The sequence below is a fragment of the Epargyreus clarus genome, unplaced genomic scaffold (genome assembly GCF_041222505.1).
Source record: "Epargyreus clarus isolate Ecla_fem2 unplaced genomic scaffold, WU_Ecla_fem_2.2 ptg000026l, whole genome shotgun sequence".
Taxonomy (NCBI): Eukaryota; Metazoa; Arthropoda; class Insecta; order Lepidoptera; family Hesperiidae; genus Epargyreus; species Epargyreus clarus.
The window spans coordinates 3,851,706-3,871,065 of record NW_027332233.1 but is presented as its reverse complement, the minus strand read 5'-3'; the positions used below and the strand labels follow the sequence as shown (position 1 = coordinate 3,871,065).

At 44.1% G+C, this 19,360-nt stretch overlaps 1 protein-coding gene across 1 annotated transcript in view; it reads right to left on the bottom strand.

The window, feature by feature from the left end:
- Nucleotides 1–441: 441 nt before the first annotated feature.
- The window catches only part of rl (Mitogen-activated protein kinase rl), an 84,401-nt gene continuing 65,482 nt past the window's right edge, over nucleotides 442–19,360 (bottom strand). Inside the window, exons 7-8 of the mRNA XM_073088338.1 lie at nucleotides 16,350–16,538; nucleotides 442–4,208 (exon numbers count right to left, since the gene is read on the bottom strand). Of these exons, the coding sequence (XP_072944439.1) occupies nucleotides 4,089–4,208; nucleotides 16,350–16,538 (309 nt within the window). The 3' untranslated portion in view covers nucleotides 442–4,088. The remainder of the gene's footprint in view (nucleotides 4,209–16,349; nucleotides 16,539–19,360) is intronic.

Sequence of the window (19,360 nt, the reverse complement as noted above, 5' to 3'; positions counted from 1 at the left end):
CGATTTCAAATAGGATAAGAGACTTTTTTGAACTTTTTTGATGCATGCATATATTTATTTTTGTGTACCTGTCTATTTGTTAATACTTTAATGGTTAAGGAAAACCATCTATTAATAATTATCAATCTACTAAATGTAGGCCTACGAAAACATTGGATATTGATTAATAGGTATTAATAATGGACGTGAGACCAAATCATTCTAATATTTCATTAATTCATTCGTTCATTCTGACAGCTCATCTTATAAGTTCGAAGTTGATTTTGTAAAACAATTTGTGTGCATATGAAATAGTTTTCCTGTTACCGACTAATTTCCACGGTGAAATCTCCGTCACATGCGTAAGGAGCTATTATTAGACAACTGAATTCTGTTATTCACTTTGAACGGGTTTTGTGTGCTTAGGTCGAAATGAGGATTGGTAATAAATAAAACAAAGTATATGTCTTGTTTTAATTTTATTTTCGTAATATTCAACTGTTGACAGATAACAAATGATCTTACAATATCCGATTTGTACATAATGACTTAAGAAAATATGGCAACACTCATATTATAACAATTAATATGCGATAGTTTTCTGGTGTCATTTCGTTTGTAACTGGAATCTCTTAAACATTAGGAAGAAACTATGAAGGACAAAAATCTTTAACGTCTGCTAGTTAATAATCCTAAAACATATTTATTTCAAAAATAATTTAAATAATACATTATATTTAACAAGTTAAAGTAGACCGCGGTCATGATCAATGAGATGACTTGAAATACACAATACCGCTAATATTATGCCATAATAATCATAAATTGTCTTTTTATCAATAGAATTGAAGATTTATTAAAGGTACAGTTGAAATTACACAAGTCACTAAGCAATGTAAATCTTAAGGCATAAGAAATAAGACTGAAAACTGTACAAATAGGCTAGTATTCAAAGAAATTTTGTAGTGACGCATGCGAATGGATGCGTCAATACAAATATTATTATCGTAATAAAAATTCATACTTCGACAACTGAGCGAAAATGACTCACAAATACATCGATGAGCTATGAATACAATAGAGTCCAACGTTGTAACTGCAACTTGCTTCAAAGTGTTTTAAATCTAGACAAATAGACGCGACACACTCACTCTCACGCTAAGGGCAAACCCTTCATTAAGAACAAAAAATATTTTAATGCATCACTGTGATGTGCGTCTGCAGAGTATGGAAACTCTTGTTTCCTATTCTTTACACTTAGGGGTTCTTAGGTTTTTGGTGGTCGTTTTCTGCCCCCTAAATATACAGAATTTACAAGCTACAACATAGACAGCAAAACAAAAAGATATTAATTACCGTCTGCAATTTTTCTCTCAAGTTCCCATTCTCGCAAAGTTTCACAAGCTAATTGGATTTAACTGGATAGAAATAATTGGATTAAAGGGTATTGTCTGTTAAAGTTTCATCAAATCAAAGTGCCGAAACTTTAATTTCAACAAAATTTATTGACAAGTAGACGTTTATTACACAACAAGCGATTGATTGATTACGCTCTGTGCTTTATTTATGACAGCGCCGCTGACGAGCTGAGAATAAACTGATAAATGAACAACATTTCCCTTCACTAAATGACTTGCGCTTCGCCAAAATTAATATTAGATTATCCCCCCGCAGTTGCAGTCACACGTTCACAAAGCGATAATGATTCTAGACTTGAATAATGCATATAACACGCAACATTTCGCCCCGGGTTCAAAATACGAAGCAAAGTTAAACATTTCAAATTCTCAATTAACGATAATATTAAAACTTTGATGACGTTCATTATCTTCTAATATGTCCTTAAATACGATCAACAGACAACTTTATCAAGTCTTAGAAAGGAACGGACCGCGAACGCCCTTAGGTGAGCGCTTTCGTGGGCCTCGGTCATCCCTAACAATATTATATAGATATACACAGAGAGTAACAACAGATACGAGTGCGATAGCCCTCTTATCACACGCCGCCGGCTCGCGGGCCTTTCGTTGAAAAACTTGCTGCGACATACGCACAATCATTGAAACACAACATTACCATCTAGAAACGACTATTTAAAATATTTGATATGAAGAATTAACTATTCTAAAATTTCAATTGTGCGTAAACATGCAAATACGAGGAAGACGAGAATTATTCGTTAAAATGTTTGAAACAAAAACAAGTTTTTGAACGAAGACCGTGAACATGCTCTAATGAGAAAATGCAATTTGGAAGATCACATTAGAATCAATTAATATAAGTAAAGTGCTTTTAAATCGATTTCTGGTGACACTTCAAAATACATTAATTCCAAATGTAAATATATTTACACCGGCCGTCTCCCATGCCCCGGTTCTGTCCAACATATCGGCCTTTTTTTCTTGACACGCGTGCTTACGTCATCACGCATGTCCCATCTTCATGCATGCCACTTGCATCCTATCATCACGGGTCTAGAAGAGACCGCCATGGGATAAGCGAGCAGATGTAAATACGCGCGCCAGGAAAAATCCCCTTAGCCTATTAAACATACTTTCCTTGACATTTATTACACCGATCACATTCTCAAGTGTCACGCACGCCTGACATCGAGCGGCGGACACACTTTACAAATCTACGGAGTATCACGAAACAGCGTTCGTCCTTGTAATACTGAAGAATACCTTCGAGAAAACATTTCCCGCGTCACCCCCGAACGTCAAACCGTACGACTAGGTATGTTCAACGTTGATAAATTTCAGAAAAATCCTATCTATCTATGTTTTGCTACGCTTTGTATAACTACTGTTTTTGATCCAGTCAAAAGTTTTATCAATACAGATATTATTCACTATATAGTTGAAAAATATAGGCAACCGTTCGAATATTACTTTCGCGTGTATAGGCCTAGAACGAAAAAACCGCGATATAAATCAGGCATCGAGCATTGTTATTAAACATTCATTGCCAATATTCGGTACTGGAAAAGCGTAAACCACGACAATAGATTTATTGACGTATCTATCGAACGGTTTCGAACGCAACTAAATCACAGCGTCGATTTATCATAGCTCTGAAATCTGACGTTCGATTTATTATTATTTAATAATGGAAAATACATAGGACATTAAATATATTTGCGCGCGCGGTTCTATGTGGGGACTTGTTACAAATACGGCGATTGTGTGTGCGTTTCAAGTTCGTATGGGTTTGATGACGATTTTCATTTAGTAAAGATGATTAATTTTATGTGACGTCACAAGTTTGTGAAAACCCTTAAAATGTGAATGTATGACTCTCCTTAAACATGTGTCAACTATTGCATGACCTTCTAAAACATTTTCTTATACAGAAAAATATGTTACCTAAATCTGCACTGTCCTATGAGTTGAACCACAAAGTATTCAAAAAGTCATACGCACATAGAACGCGCACAAACGAACGAATCTATCTATACATGATCCCTTGCAGTGACACTTGACACAATACTAAGTTATTATTAACTTTGAGAACTACTCGTACTTGCAGTGCATTTTCCTGTAACACCACTGGATTGTTATCTGAAGTCGTTGGAAAGATTGGTATGAATTCGAAGAGCCGCGCTAATCGCGAGCTCAAGGCGATTAGATAAGATAGCCAAACAACTGTTTGAAATGTTCTTTAAACAACACTAACAATAATAAACACAGTGTAGCCAAAATGATATCGATCGATACCTTAACATCAAAGTAAATTAATACAATTTTAGTTTAAATTATATTTTCATCTTTTTCCATTATCTTTTTAAATCTGTCGACTTGTTTTTTGTTATTTTTCACTGTAGACCGACTTAAGTAAAATCAATAAATTAAATTAAGAAAAAACATCCCTAATCTTTTCACAAAGGTTAAAAAAAATTACACTCGTATTCCTCTAAGTCCGGTAAAAAATGCCGTGGCTACACTGGTTACAATTAAAGTTAGACTGATTCCAAGAACAGTCCGGAACGCCAGCTGGCTGCGGTATGACGTCGACAGAATCCGATCATCTAAATCACGCGGTAGGTGTAATACAATTTGCTCGCTACACTGGCCTTTGCGTAGTTGCGGGGTGCAGCGCCGCGGAGACATTTACGCGTTTTCGTTCTGTTGCTTGAAGAGTAAGGTCTCCTCGAAGATGTACTTCTTGAGCGTCTCCTTCGGAAGGTCGTCCAGTTCCATCGCGAAACGGAAAGGCTCCTCCGCTACGGGCTGTGAACAATATCTAAATTAAAATCTCGAAAACATTAAAGTTTACATTTTTAGATAGTGTAACTTGCTAACTTGCGATATTTGATTTTAAATATTTTATCAATAATTTATCGAGAATACTTTATTTGTAAAATAATCGAAAGTAAGATTGGAATTACATTAATGAATCATTACATTTTATTTATTCATTTCATGAATTTTATCATAATAAAGAATAACCTATTTCCTTTGGGATGTCGTTTAAACATAAGATTAAAGTATATCCATTTATGTCCCATATGTACATTCGACAAATACTGGTACAAAATTTAGTATTTGAATACATAAAACGTTATTTATTTATTAAAATACAAACAACTGGAGTTGTCATGTTAATTGTTTGAATTATGCCTGCGCAAATATTAATTCGTGTGGTGGGTCGGGTAGGGCGGGTCGAAGCTGTTTTATTCTGATTTCCCATCGGAGTAAGCGCCAGGTAGTACTGAATAATTCCTAATGGCGACTATGAGCAGGTATGGGCGTGTTACTGTTTTCCATTGACGTTTTTTTTTTTATTTATGTCACGATCAGGGTCGAATTTCAATCTTTCAAGTCTTTCAATAATTTACTGTTATTATCATTTAAAATGCATAACGAGTCGAACTCGCACATGTAGGCTTCTGTACCATGAAATGTTCATTATTTCTTTCTACTATCTACGTTTCAACAATTAATTCGAAAAATACCGTTTTGTTGTATGGAGACTATTGGAGACCCCTTTTACATCCATTTTTTTTTACCTTTAGTATTTGTTGTTATAGCGGCCACCATTATACATTATCTGTTAAAAAAATCAAGTGTCTATCTATTACGGTTCTAGAGATAGGGCCCTGAGACAGACGGAGAGACAGAGAAGTCTTAGTAATAGCGTTCTATTTTTACCCTTTGGGCACGGAACCCTAAAAATACTATTTGAAAATGATAGATATCTTGTATTTAGGGTATTAAATACATAATGTAAATAATAGACAGGTTTGCTATTGACCTATAACATCATCCCCCCCCCCTAAAACTTTACTTCTAACTCGTGTAAACTGCGTATTTTTAATAGGATTTGGAACAGGTATCGAGAGCGGTGACGGAGGAGAGTACATTAAATCTAACCGAGTTTTAAGCTTCCGACCAAATACCATTTGAGCAGGCGACAAACCTGTAGCAGAGTGTACGGAATTTCTATAATCCATGAGATATCTTAATAAAACTAATTTACTCTCTTGTTTATTGCAATTTGAGAGTATACAAGATTTTAATCCCCTCTTAACAATTTTGACAAAACTTTCAGCTTGCCCATTGCTCGCAGGGTGATAAGCTGGTGATGTTAAGTGAGAGATTTTATTTAATAAGCAAAACTGTTCAAAATCTTTAGAACAAAACGCTGTACCGTTATCGCTCACTATAGTATCAGGTAAACCAAATCGTGATATAAAATCGCATATTTTTTCTATTACAGCTTTAGAAGTTGTCATGGCGGCCATATTATATACTTCAACCCATTTTGTATACGCATCAACCACAACTAAGTATGATTGACCCAGTATCGGGCCAAGAAAGTCAATATGCAACCGATGGAATGGATTCGGCGGATATTTCCAAGGTTCAGCAGGAGCTCGAGCAGGCGATGGCCGCATTTGAATGCAAACTTCACACGACCCTATCATTTTCTCTATAGCCTTATCAATACCAGGAAACCAAAACCGAGAACGAGCTTCCGCTTTTGTTTTCACTATTCCCAAATGGGAAATGTGGAGCTCCGATAAAACTTTAGACTGTAAGGACGCTGGAATTACGACTTTATGACCCCTCATGACACATCCATTCTCGAACGCTAACTGCAACCTACAGTTAAAAAAAGGCTTAAAATGAATGTCCGTTACTTTCGAGGGCCATCCCTGTAACACATATGTTTTAACACGATTTAAGATGCTATCCTTTTCTGTTTCATCACGTATGACCTGCGCTGTTACTGGCATACTACCATTCATGACAAAACATACATATGCAGCCCGGTCGTTTAACCCTTCCTCCTCATCTGTCGTACTCGTCGCAGTCGACTCTGGAAGACTAGCTCGCGATAAAAAATCTGCAATATTATCCGCACTACGAATGTACTCTATTTCATAGTTATAACCGCTCAAAAACATCGCATATCTCTGCAAACGGTTTGCGGATACCTCTGGAATTCCTTTGTATGGACCAAAAATTGATATCAAAGGCTTGTGATCGGTACGAAGCACAAACGGACTCGATCTTCCGTATAAATACTGATGGAAGCGTCGCACTCCGAAAATTATAGCGGTCGCTTCCTTCTGTATTTGGGAATAACGTTTCTCAGCCGCATTAAGTGTGCGCGAAACAAAAACAATAGGTCTCTCAACACCGCCGACCTCTATTTGAGATAACACTGCTCCTAAACCACACGGAGAAGCGTCGACCGTTAATATTAGTTTTGCATTCTGATTAAAATGCGCGAGAACCTGATCCGAAGCTAAACATTTTTTAATCTCTTCGAACGCTTTCCCATGATCATCAGTCCAGGTCCATTTAACACCTTTTTTTAATAATTCATATAAAGGATTCAAAATAATAGATGCCCTAGGAACGAATTTCCTATAATAATTAACCAACCCTAGAAAAGATTGCAACTGATTAACGTTTGCAGGAACCGGTGCTTCGAGTACAGCCCGTATCTTTTCAGGTGATTTCTTCAAGCCCTCTTTAGTAATTATATAACCCAAATAACTAATTTCATCCTTAAAATAATCACACTTATCTTTTTGTAAAATTAAACCTACGTTATCTAACCTTTCAAAAACAGCGTTCAATCTTTGTAAATGTTCTTCTTGGTCTTTACCTGTGATCAGAACATCGTCAAGGAAACACAAGACACCGTCCATGCCCGACAATACGCACTCCATGGCCCGTTGAAAAATCGCGGGTGCACTGGACAACCCGAAAACTAAACGCGTATACTTAAATAAACCGCGATGAGTATTAATACATGTGAACATTTGCGATTCATCGTCTAAAATAAATTGGTTATATGCCATTGATAAATCTAGTTTTGAAAATTGTTGACCTCCGTACAGCTTTGCAAATAATTCATTAACAGTCGGAAGAGGATAATGTTCAACAAGCAATTGTTTGTTTATTGAAACGGAATAGTCGGCACACAACCTTATAGAGCCATTTATTTTTTTTAAATACAGGCACGATCGGCGAAGCATATTCGGAATACTCCACTGGTTGTAATATTCCTAAATCGACCAGTCTATCGATTTCAGTGCTTACTTTACCACGCAATGCAAAAGCTAATGGGCGAGCTTTAAAAAATACCGGTTTTGCGTTATCTTTCATCCTTAAATTAATTTTGTACTTGTTAAATGCGCCTAACTTATCTGAAAACAAGCGAGGATAACGTTTACTTAAATTTTCAACGTGAAAATTAGATTGGTTGCAAAAATTAATTGGAATTAGTTGCAAGTTAAACAAAGAAATAAAATCTCTACCTAGCAGAGGCGGGCCGCCATCCTTTACGATGAAGACATCGAGCGGCCGCTCCGAACCAGCGTAGGAAACTGTGACACGCGCGGTACCTAAACAAAATATTTTACTACCGGTATAAGTAATTAGTTTCTTTTTTGTTTTTGACAAAGGCTTATTCTTTAAGTACATATTGTACATACTTTCGGGAATAACAGTGACAGCTGATCCGCTGTCTACCTCAAAATTAAAGCTTTGACCGTCAATTGTAACTATTTCTAACAAGGGCTCACCCCTCAAAGAACGAATATGAAAAAGCTCACCGTCATCGTCATCGCTCTCGTTACCAACTAAAGTGTTCATGCAATTAATTTTTTCATTACACATTTTACGTAAGTGTCCCTTCTTGTTGCATCGTTTGCATGTGTAATGGGAAAAACGACAATCAGACGCCTTATGATTCGTATATCCGCACACCGTGCACTTACTTCCCTTTCCAATGCTACGTTTCTTATTGTCACTAACAATCTTAAATAGTTCATTTGACTCAGTGAGGGCGGTAGTAGCACTTGCCGCGGCTCCCGCACGAGCGCAACTAATACTTTCAGCCAATTCCATGGCTTTGGACAGCGTAAAACTTGACAAATCTTGCGCGTATAATTTTTCCTTTTCAACACCCGGCACCATTCCCATTATAAAACGATCCCGCAAAGCTTCCTCCACATTAAGGAAACCGCAATGTGCAGTGAGCCCGCGAAGTCTTGCTGCCCATTGCGTATGAGACTCTCCAGGCTTCTGTGTTGCTGAATAGAAATTGTGTCGATCCGAAAACCCGAAGCGTTTGGGTGTAAAGTGTCCGTCTAATAACAATAAAATGTCTTCAAACGCCACCTCCACAAGATTTTTAGGTAACGCCAAATCCGATGCCAATTCATAAGTACCTTCAGTCAGTGCACTTAAAAGTATTGCTCGTCTTCTTTTCCCCGACGTGTCGGTAGAGTCCGTGATATCGGCACTGCTATGCGTTCGGCACCGACTTCCGTAGGTCTCTGGGCATTTCAGGTAAGTCAGTGTAACCATACGTCGGCGACGACTTGGGTGTTCCGGAACCGTAGCCGGGAGGAATCCGAAGAGGAGAGCCCCCGCCGCAACACCACCCCTTTGATGAGCAAAGGGCCCCGGTGTTGCGGCTTTCGAGTGAAGAGAGAAGCCACGCGTCAGGACGGACGCGAGTTCGAGGAAAATGCGCTCATCCAAGCCGAGGCGGCCACCGTCGGGCACCGTGAGGAAGCCCACGGCTGAAGCCATTGAAGCCCGCGAAGATAGGGACGGCGGCAACGATCCGGAGGAAGTGGAAAAGTACCCGGATCCCCAACTACCCTCACCTCGCGGCAGAACCGCGGGAGAAAGAGAAGACCCAACCGAGAGAGACGGCGGCACTTTTCTCGAGGTACCCTCCTTCAGCTCCACATCGGGGGCAGAGAGAGAGGCACCGGTAGAAAGAGATCGCCGCGGAGAAACCAAAAGAAAACCGGCGCCGGCCAGGAAGGTGGTACTCCGGGATATTTTTACCCAAGAGTACCGACCGGTCCAGGGACCAATGGCCGCGCAGTTTGCGCTCCCCGGAAAGGGACACAAACAACCGGTGCCCTCCCCCGACCGACCATCAACTTCGTCATCGGATGCGGCTGAGCTTGGCCCCCGGCGGCCCCTTAAGACCACCAGGAGGGAATCCTCATCCCCACCCCCGGCAGCTAAGACTGCCAGGGTGGTGATAACTAAGGATGTATACCTGCCTCCAAGGATGCCAGCCTCACCCAGCACATCCGGGGACGAGGCCTATGAAGACTCGAGAGAAGGTGAAGGCGAAGCGGGCGATGGTGTTGCTGTTGCTGCTGCTGTGTCTACGTTGGTAAGACCGCACACACACACACACGGTCACATCACTCACTCTTGCCCACCGCGGTCCCCCTCTCCACCTTCGCCGATTCCGGCACCTTCGCCGATTCCGGCACCTTCGCCGTCCACGGCACGACCATCTCCGGCAGAAGCGGGCGGTCCGGCAGATATGCTGGACTCCACGTCCTACGCTGCACTGGCATCGGCATCTTCGCCAGTGGGCCCGCCCGCGGCCGAAATCCACACTCGGCCCCCCTCGGTTTCGGCCATCTCAATGGCCTCTAACGATAGTGGGCACTGGGATCGGCTCGGCGTCGTCGTTGCGCCCCAGCCCAGTACGTCCTACGCTGCGGCTTTGAGGGCCCCGGCTTCACCCAAGCCCAAGTCCCCACCACCGCCGCAAGGCAAGCCCCTGAAGGGTCCAACTGCGCCAGCCGTCAAGGCATACCCTCCACTAGTGGCGGAGCGGTTCCCTAACTGGGTGGAGCATTTTGCGAACTTGAGGGCAATTCTCGGCCATGCTCCAAGCGCGAAGCCCCTAGGACAGGGGGTGCGATTCCTACCGAAAACGCCTGAAGAGTACCGGGTTGTCCAGAGGTACTTAACCGACTTGTCGGAAACAGAACCGGGACTCTCCTGGTACTGTTACTCCCAAACGGACGAGCGTCCCACCAAGGTGGCGATCCGCGGCCTGCCGGGAGGAACTGACCCAGAGAGAGTCACTGAAGCCTTAATCGGCCTGGACTTCCCGGCGCGATTCACGCGGCCAATTACACCTAGGCGGGACAAACCGGGCTGCATATACTACGTGCAGCTGGATCGCATGGACGAACAGCAGCTCGCGCGCCTATACAGGGTAACCGAGCTGCTGAACATGCCGGGGATAGTGATCGAGGGATGGCGGGGTCGTTACGGCCCTCCGCAGTGCCACCGTTGCCAAGCGGTAGGCCATTCCTCGGTGCACTGTCACCGGCCGGCCAGGTGCATCCGCTGCGCGGGGTATCATCTGGTCCGGGATTGTCCCAAACCTAAGGACGCGGTGCCGGTCTGCGCCAACTGTTCCGGGTCTCACGCAGCGAACGACAGGCGATGTTCGTACCTGCGGAAAATGGCCCGGGTCAGGGGGATGCAGTACCCTCCGCCCAAACCCACAGCACCACCTACCACCTCCGGTGCAGCACCCGCTGTCCGGCCTCGCGCGCCGTCCGCCACTAGGGGACCCGCGCCCAGAAGGGTAGTGGAGGAGTACGCGGGAACAGAGGGTGCATCACTCATGGCGCCGGCGAACCCTCCCTCCGGTCGCGTGTGCGTCAGTAAGGCGCGCCGCGACAGGAAGAAAAGGGCCCGGGAGCGCAAAGCGCTACCAGCGGCAACAACACCTGCCGCCCCTGCCCCTGCCGCACCAAGTGTTGCGGTGCCAGAACACCGGCCAAGCAGGAGCAGGAAGAAGAAGACGCCACGCACCCAGCCTGAGCCCGCGGCTCCCGCCGCTCCCCCTCAACCTCCATCACAGCCCGCTCTCCCAGCCTCGGCTGGCGCGGAGGTGGGCAACCAACAGCATGGTAGGAGTAAGCCGCCGCGGAGGCAGACGGTAGCACTGAGCGAGGAACCCACTCGCCCTGTGCCGCGCCCCAGGACGACACGTACTCCAACCCCTGCACCTCGTCCCCTACAGGCCCTGGGTATACAGACGTCGGCCGATGACCTTGTGGCGGCAATAGCCACCATAAGTGAGGCCATCGCCCGGTACCCGGACCTCGTGGGGGCGATTAAAAGAACTTTGGCCGAAACTTTCGGGTTCCAATATGGTAGTACATCTTAAGCTACTATATTGGAACCCGGGAGGGCTTTCTCCCGCCAGCAAGCAGGGGTTGAGACACCTCGTCCAGGAGCAGGGCGTTCACGTCGTGCTCCTGGGCGAAACCAAACTCCGCCCCGCTCAGAGCTACCGACTGCCGAACTACTTCGTGTACCGCCGCGACGAGATCGCACCGTCCGGTCACGCCTTTAGGGGCACGGCGGTTGCGGTCCGCCGCGACGTGGTACACGATGAGTTACCGCTCCCGTCATTCACCCAGACTCGCTCCATAGGGGTATCTGTGTGCATGGCGGGTCGGGACCTGCGGTTGTTTGCGGCCTACCGCCCACCTGGTCCCCTCTTTGACCCGCGGGACATCGCTAACATCTTGGACGATGGTATTGCGACCCTGGTGGCCGGCGACCTTAACGCCAAGCATCCGGCTTGGGGCTCGCGCACGGTCAACCCAGCGGGACGCAAACTGCACCATGACTCCGAGACGATGGGCTATGAGGTGCTTGGGCCAGAGGCACCCACGCACATCCCCTCGGCCGAGTCCCATCGTCCCGATGTCCTGGACATAGTGCTCCACAGGAATCTCCAATGCCCGGTGAGTGTGGAGGTGCTGTACGACTTGGACGGGCAGCACCTCCCCATTCTAATCACGCTTGGTCTGGGGGCAGAGTGCGTAGCGCCCCCCCGGTTCCGCCGCGTGACGAACTGGGAGAAGTACCAGACCTGCATGGAAAACTTTAAGTTCAGTGGCTCGCTCTCCACCCCGGAAGGGGTGGAAGCCGCCGCCCATCTGTTAACAAACACCCTCAAGGATGCTTTGGCGGCGTCCACCGACCACAAACCGGTGGAGAGCCACAAAATCGACCTCCCAGTTCGTCTTAAGGCCAAACTTTTTAAGAAGCGTCTGCTGCGAAAGCTTCGGGCCCGCACCCGCTGTCCCCGGATCAAGCGTGAGCTCAACGCACTGGCGGAGGAGCTGTCTGGCGAGATGAGTGCCTACCGTGGCGCCGCCTGGGACGCGTATGTGGACCAGGCGGGCGAACACGAGAGGTCTTTGCACCACCTCAACAGACAGCTCACTCGCACTAGGGCGGCTGTCTGCCCGCTCCTAGACGGAGAGGGCAGGCGACGCTTCGCGCCTAGAGAACGGGCGGAGATACTTGCGGAGCACTTGTTCGAGCAATTCTCAAACCCCGTAGGCGCTGTCGAAGAACACCACGAGGTAGTGGAGGCGTGGGTTGAGGACTTCGTCGGACGCCCGACACCGCCACCCCAGGGATTGGAGTTCATCTCGCCCTCGGAGACGCGGAAGGTCGCCGCGCGCTTACATAAGCGCAAGGCGCCAGGCCCCGACGGGATCCCCAACTTAGCGCTGAGGATGCTGCCCAGGGGAGCCTTGGTCGCTATGACCAGGCTCTTTAACGGTGTCCTCCGCACGGGCCACTTCCCTACCATCTGGAAGTTGGGGAAGGTCATAGTCCTCCCGAAGCCGGGGAAAGACAGACGTCTCCCGGAAAGCTACCGACCCATCACGCTACTACCTACCATAGCAAAGCTCTTCGAGAGGCTCGCATTGAAACGACTGTCGCAGTCACTTGCTGTAAGGGACGAACAGTTCGGTTTCCGTGCGGGCCACTCGACTACGCTGCAACTGACACGGGTACTCCACCACTTGGCAGACGAGACCAATCGCGGGCGATGCACTGTTGGGGTCTTTCTCGATATCGAGAAGGCCTTCGACCGTGTATGGCATGCTGGCCTCGTCTTCAAATTGTTGGAGTCGCCGGTGTCGGCGCTATTGTGTAGGCTAGTAGCGTCGTTTCTTGATGGGCGGCAGTTCTTCGTGTCGGTAGAGGGCTACGATTCTGACCCCCGCCCCATTCGTGCAGGAGTCCCGCAGGGCAGCTGCCTCTCGCCGCTCCTCTACTCCCTCTATACCAACGACATCCCCACTCTAGAGGGTCACCTCAAAGAGTGGGAGCACGACGCCGTTCTTGCGCTGTTTGCGGACGACAGCGCCTACTTCACCACTTCGCGCAGTCCCGAGTTGGCGGTCGCGAGGATGCAGCGGCTGCTCGACTTGCTACCCGAGTGGCTGGACAAGTGGAAGCTGACCGTCAACGTCGGTAAGACGGTCGCAACACTGTTCAGCCGACACCGTGCTATGCCGTCGCCGCTACGTTTCCGTGATCGGGAAGTAGCTTGGCAGCCCACGGTTAGGTACCTGGGACGTCACATCGATCGCTCGCTGCACATGGTGCCTCAGGTGAACCACGTCATTCACCAGGCCCGTGCTGCACGGGCGATGCTCCGACCGGTGTTGTCATCTCAGCTGCCGACATCCACCAAACTAAGGGTGTACAAGACGTACATCCGATCCCGGTTAACCTACGCGGCGCCTGCATGGTACGCGTTGGTGGCAAAGTCGAACCGCAAACGCATCCAAGCGCAGCAGAACCAGGCCCTACGTGCTATCGTGGGCGCCGGTCGCTACGTGCGGAACGATGTGGTGGCGCGTGACCTCAGGGTTCCGACCGTAGAGGAGTTCGTGAGGACGATGTCGGTGCGAATGTTCGCGAAAGCCGACAACGGCCCACACTCCCACCTGAGGGGCATCGCGCCGCTTCACGCTCGTCCTCCTGACGGGCGCCCGCTAGGATCCCCAGACCATCCAGGGGAGTCCGTCAACCCTCACTCGGGGCAGCGCGAAGACACTCCACCCCCCCCCCCCACACAATTATTTCCGATAGTTCGCCTAACGGCGAAACATAGCACCGGGGGCAGTCGACCCCTTGAGAATTGCCCGGGTAAAGAGGGAGACCTCGAGACCCGTATACCCCACTCCTGGAGGCCCCCCTCAGGCCACAGAGTAGGACGCCCACTTTGCTTTGCCGTGATATCGTTGGCTATGAACCATTGGCTCAGGCGATTTTTATATGAATTCCAACTTTGAACATTATGATCAAAACTCGTTAAAATACCAAAGCTTGCCATTTTACACACTTAGGTACGTCTATAAACTCGTCGCCACTGATAGATATCTTGTATTTAGGGTATTAAATACATAATGTAAATAATAGACAGGTTTGCTATTGACCTAATGACATTTATTTTGTTCTTTCTGTTTTTATATGTGGCCAAGCCACAGATAACGTAAACACATATATAACAGAAAACAAATCTATGTTGCTGACCCGTTGGAACTTTGATATATTCTTTGGTACTCTTAATTGGAGGCCTCTCTATTCTGGAGCCCACCCCCAAATCCGGCCCTGGTCACAACGAATGAAGTCGCATTTTTTGCATGGTTGTGTATTCTTAGCTTTCGATACATTCGTAATATTCAATTACCTACGTTCAACGTTAATACCTCTTCGATGTAGCGAAGTTGCGAAGAGAAGTCAAGTTGTACAAAGTTAATATTAAGGTTAGGCGAGTCTGTGCTTTAGAATGCACGTAAACTTAGACCTTGTCGGCAGCCTTAGGCGGTTTGAAACTTTCCACGACTCGTGTGGCACCGCATACTAACGTTTTACGACGCAGACGGTTCCAGGTTGGCATCCCGGCTATGAATGTTTATATAAAAAAATAAAATGTTTTTTTTTCTGGGATTGAGGCTTTCTTTGTTTTCATGACACATGACTCGACAAAAACTTTACAATCCTAGTTTGGGCTTTATTAAAATTGCGTTATTTATATTATAGGGATATATAAATGTACCTGTTTATATATTATGTAGCACGAAAGACAGAATATTTACACGCAAAAATAATTAAAGAGCACAATTCATTATTATTCATTAATGATAACGCTTCATATTAATGAAAGTCGTAACAGGGGAGCGGATGAAATTAATGGGCGCAATATCAGAATGAAAATAATTTGAATTTACAGCTAGATCCGTAGCGTAGAAACACGAGACCTGTCCCGCTTTTTAATCTGGTATTAATATCGGTTCAGAGGCTGAATATTAAATTATCGAAGTGAAATTTATTATTTTTTACCTAACGCTATTACGCTGGGGGAAGCATAAATCTTGCCAGAGAATACGACTGTTAATCTAATACAATGTACTCGTAATTTCAAATAGGATAGCATCGTTATCAAAACATTAAATTACTGTGTCATTGCTGAATTAGTATATTTTATACTCTTTCTAGAATATGGATTATAGAATACGTGTTTAAAGAAAAAGGAAATTTGGATTTCCGAGATTCCCACACTTGTCAATCTCATGTAGTTATTCGAATTATTGTGTGTGTTACATATTGATTTGTTGATTAACATATAAGATATGGTCAATTAGTCATTCCAACGGTGAATAAAAACATCGTAAAAGTTCTTCATAATATTGTTAACAAGTTGAGGGTTGAGAACTACTAATCCCCATATGGAAAACGTGATGGAACTTCTGTACCCTTGTTGCGGGTTACAAAACGTAGCCTACGATTCAACTGAGATAAAAACAAATTTAACACAAAACTACTCACAAAATTCATTATAATTATAAGCAGCGACAACTAATTATAAAATCCATTTAAGTTGCGACCGGTCGCAAAGAGTACTTAGACTAGAAATGTATTTAAAGAAATCTACAAATATAATATGAAAAGGTCTTTAAAGAAGGACGAAGTTCTATCCATATCAACTGGACTCGCGACGATCCTCCACGGTTCGGTTTGCATGGATGTTCTTGCCACGAATGTGCACGATGTGGAATGAACTTCCTCCTGAGATATTCCTGAAGCGCTTTGGCATGGGTCCCTTCAAAAAGGTGCCATAAAGAGCTCTCCATCCAAGTTGGCGATGCATTGACAACTCTCGTTGTCCAAAGGTGACGTTGACTACTTTCCATCAGGTAGCACGTCTGCTTTATCTTTCGGATCCACTATAAAAAAAAGCTCATTTACCTCATCATTGGGATCGTAGTACTGCTCGAGGTAGGGGTGCGCGAGGGCCTCCTCGACGGTGATCCGCTTGTGGGGGTTGAAGGTGAGCATGCGGTGCAGCAGGTCCAGGGCGCGAGCGTCCGCGCCGGGGAACAGCTCCGTCCACGGCACGCGGGGCTTGTACGGCAACGACTCCAGGTAGCCGCGCGCCTGTACGACAAACGTTTACTTTAGTGTTGGTTACGGTTCTTGCAGGATTCTGCAAAAGGGGCTGGAATGAGGAATAGGAGTGCGATAACGAAACTGAGAATAAAGGAGACGGAGAGAGAGAAAAACAAAGGGAGAGAGATAGGAAGGAATAGAGGGGAAAGAAAAAAAAAGAAAAAGAGAGAGAAACGGAGAGCAAGAGAAGATAAGAAAGGGAGGAAGGGATAGATAAAGGGATGAGACAAGGGAAAAAAAGAGGCAAAGAGTAGCAGAGAAGAAGTAAGAAAGTTAACGATTTACTTATTAAAGATAAAAATTGCCCGATTACATTTGGTTTGCCAGTCTTACTGTTCGCAATGATAAATGTGGCTGTGCACTCTAAGCAACTAGTGATGGTTAAGTACACCGCGAACGTTAAAGCTGTATGGCCGTCCAAATGTAAACGGACCTTTAGTCGTTTCAATAGCGATAAAACCAAAAATATTATTTTTAAAAATACGTTTGGCAAAATAAATGCAATTCGAGAAATATCGTTCAATCAAAAATATATTTGATGACGTCGTTACGTATAAAATCCCAGCGCGCAACGTTCTAATGACTGCGGCTCTCTGCAACACGTATTTCACGATGTTATTTCAAAAACCTATTGCGAAATAGAATATTCCACGACAACTACAAAACACTAGAGGGTCGGCTACTAGTAAAGAAATTCAATTAAAAATATTGAGAGTTGCCGGGAGGCTGAACATTTGAGATATTCGGTTTTCTATGTGAAAAATAAAGAAAAATATCACAGAATTTGGCCTAAAAATAACATAAGGAAATCTCTCCATTTTGATGACAGCACCACCTATTAAGCCCTCCTATAGCCGTTAGCTCCTCCTATAGTCGTATGGTGTCCTATGAATAGGTTAAGTAAGACTTATCCACAGGACACCATACGATAAAATGGTGTTTACACCATGTAAACCAGTGTATATGGTAAATAAAATACCATTCAATTTAATTAAATAAATAAACGATAAAAAATTATCGAAATCAGTCAAATCAAACCGAACCGAAATACGAACACCGGAATTTTATTGACAAAGACCGGACAACGTACAAGTCACGTAGCTGCGATCGATCACGCCTCAAATACTCTCGGGGGTAAAATTACTACTGGAGAAACGCATTTTGCATACCAGACAGACGACTATAAATAGTTAACTAGCTTTCCCGTGCGGCTTACTTCGCGTTCACCCCGGTGCCTCATTCTATAATTTTTACTCGGGAACTCTACATTTTTTAGATGAAAAATATGCTTCTCTGTAGAATTCTCTATATCTTCTCAGGTATTATTTTTAAAAGACTTTCCCATATAGACAGATAAACGAGTTAAATTTAATACGAAATACTTTTTACTTTTATTTCAGTTTCATTCAAATGAAGGTAATATTAACTTAATGAAGGCAGTTACTTTAAATTCATAGTCAAACATTGCAATTTACTTGTTAACAATATTTAGATTTGTATAAAATATTCAATTTGATATATTTGCAGTATAACTTAGTTTATGTATTTTACATTTATGTTTATCAATCCTACTAGAAATATGTAAATATGTTGAGACAATACAAAAAATAATAATCTCTAAATATGTACATCTTTTTATACTTAGCTGTATAAAAAATAATGCTTTGTATTATAGATACAGTAAGCCTGATGGTAAGAGGCAACTGCCACGCATGGGCATCTCTAATCAACCTCAGATAGGTTTAGAGTTCTACTAGACCATAGATCAGTCGCAAACCCCGACAAATATGCTTAGTCGTCATATATAAATGTTACCACATACTTCAATCTAAAACACAGGAACGTATAATACTGTTATTAAGTTAATAGTTAGCAGAAACAAACGTGGCGGTGAAGCCTGAGTCAAACCGCGAACCACGTTTACATACTATATGGAATATTTGATACAAATTAAATTATGATACGATATAATTAACCATACGATTCGATTTACCATTCAATCACCACTTTACTAAAACAGTAATAATTTCTGAGAGATATCAAGTTATTGGATAATATTATCCTGAAGTCTGAACAAACTTCATTTATATTAATTATGCACAGTTCGAACTCGCCCCAAGGTAATGGGAACTATTGTCTGCTGGTGCAAAACGTATTTTATACACGAGTCTACGGCATTCCGGATGAGTTCTCGTGCTTGTAAGTATATTATTCACTGCTTATTCCAGACAGAATTCTAGATAGAATTGTTCAAAATGAATGCCACGGGACATACGCTAGAACTTCCTAAGCAATATACAACTACAAATTTATTTATCGTTTTCTAGCTTAGGGAGATAGATATACTAAATAATGTATTAAGGAAAAGTAAGCAAGTAATTTTCTGACTTGTACGGTTATATAGTCCGTGTAAAAACTGCTAGTCCGTTCTGAATATAGAAATGAACTGCGCCGCCATAGCAAATTGTATGACTACACCTGCTCGCAACAACTTCAGAGCGGACTAGCAGTTTGGCGCGGACTATACCTCCAACCATTAAAACTTTAATTTCTTAATACCCGTATATGTAACATGGTAGCGACCACCTTGAAGACTTCTAATGATCTATATTGGTTATCAAACTCTTTAAACCAGAAGCCAGCTGCTTACACTAGACACGAATCATAAATGATCCTTTTACGTTATGATTCATGTGCTTTACGCAATGAACAACTGATCTACATATAAATAATGTAGTTAACATTTAGTTTTATATCGTCAATGCACGTTATTAATAATGAATCCATCTAATTTTAGCGCTTCAATGATC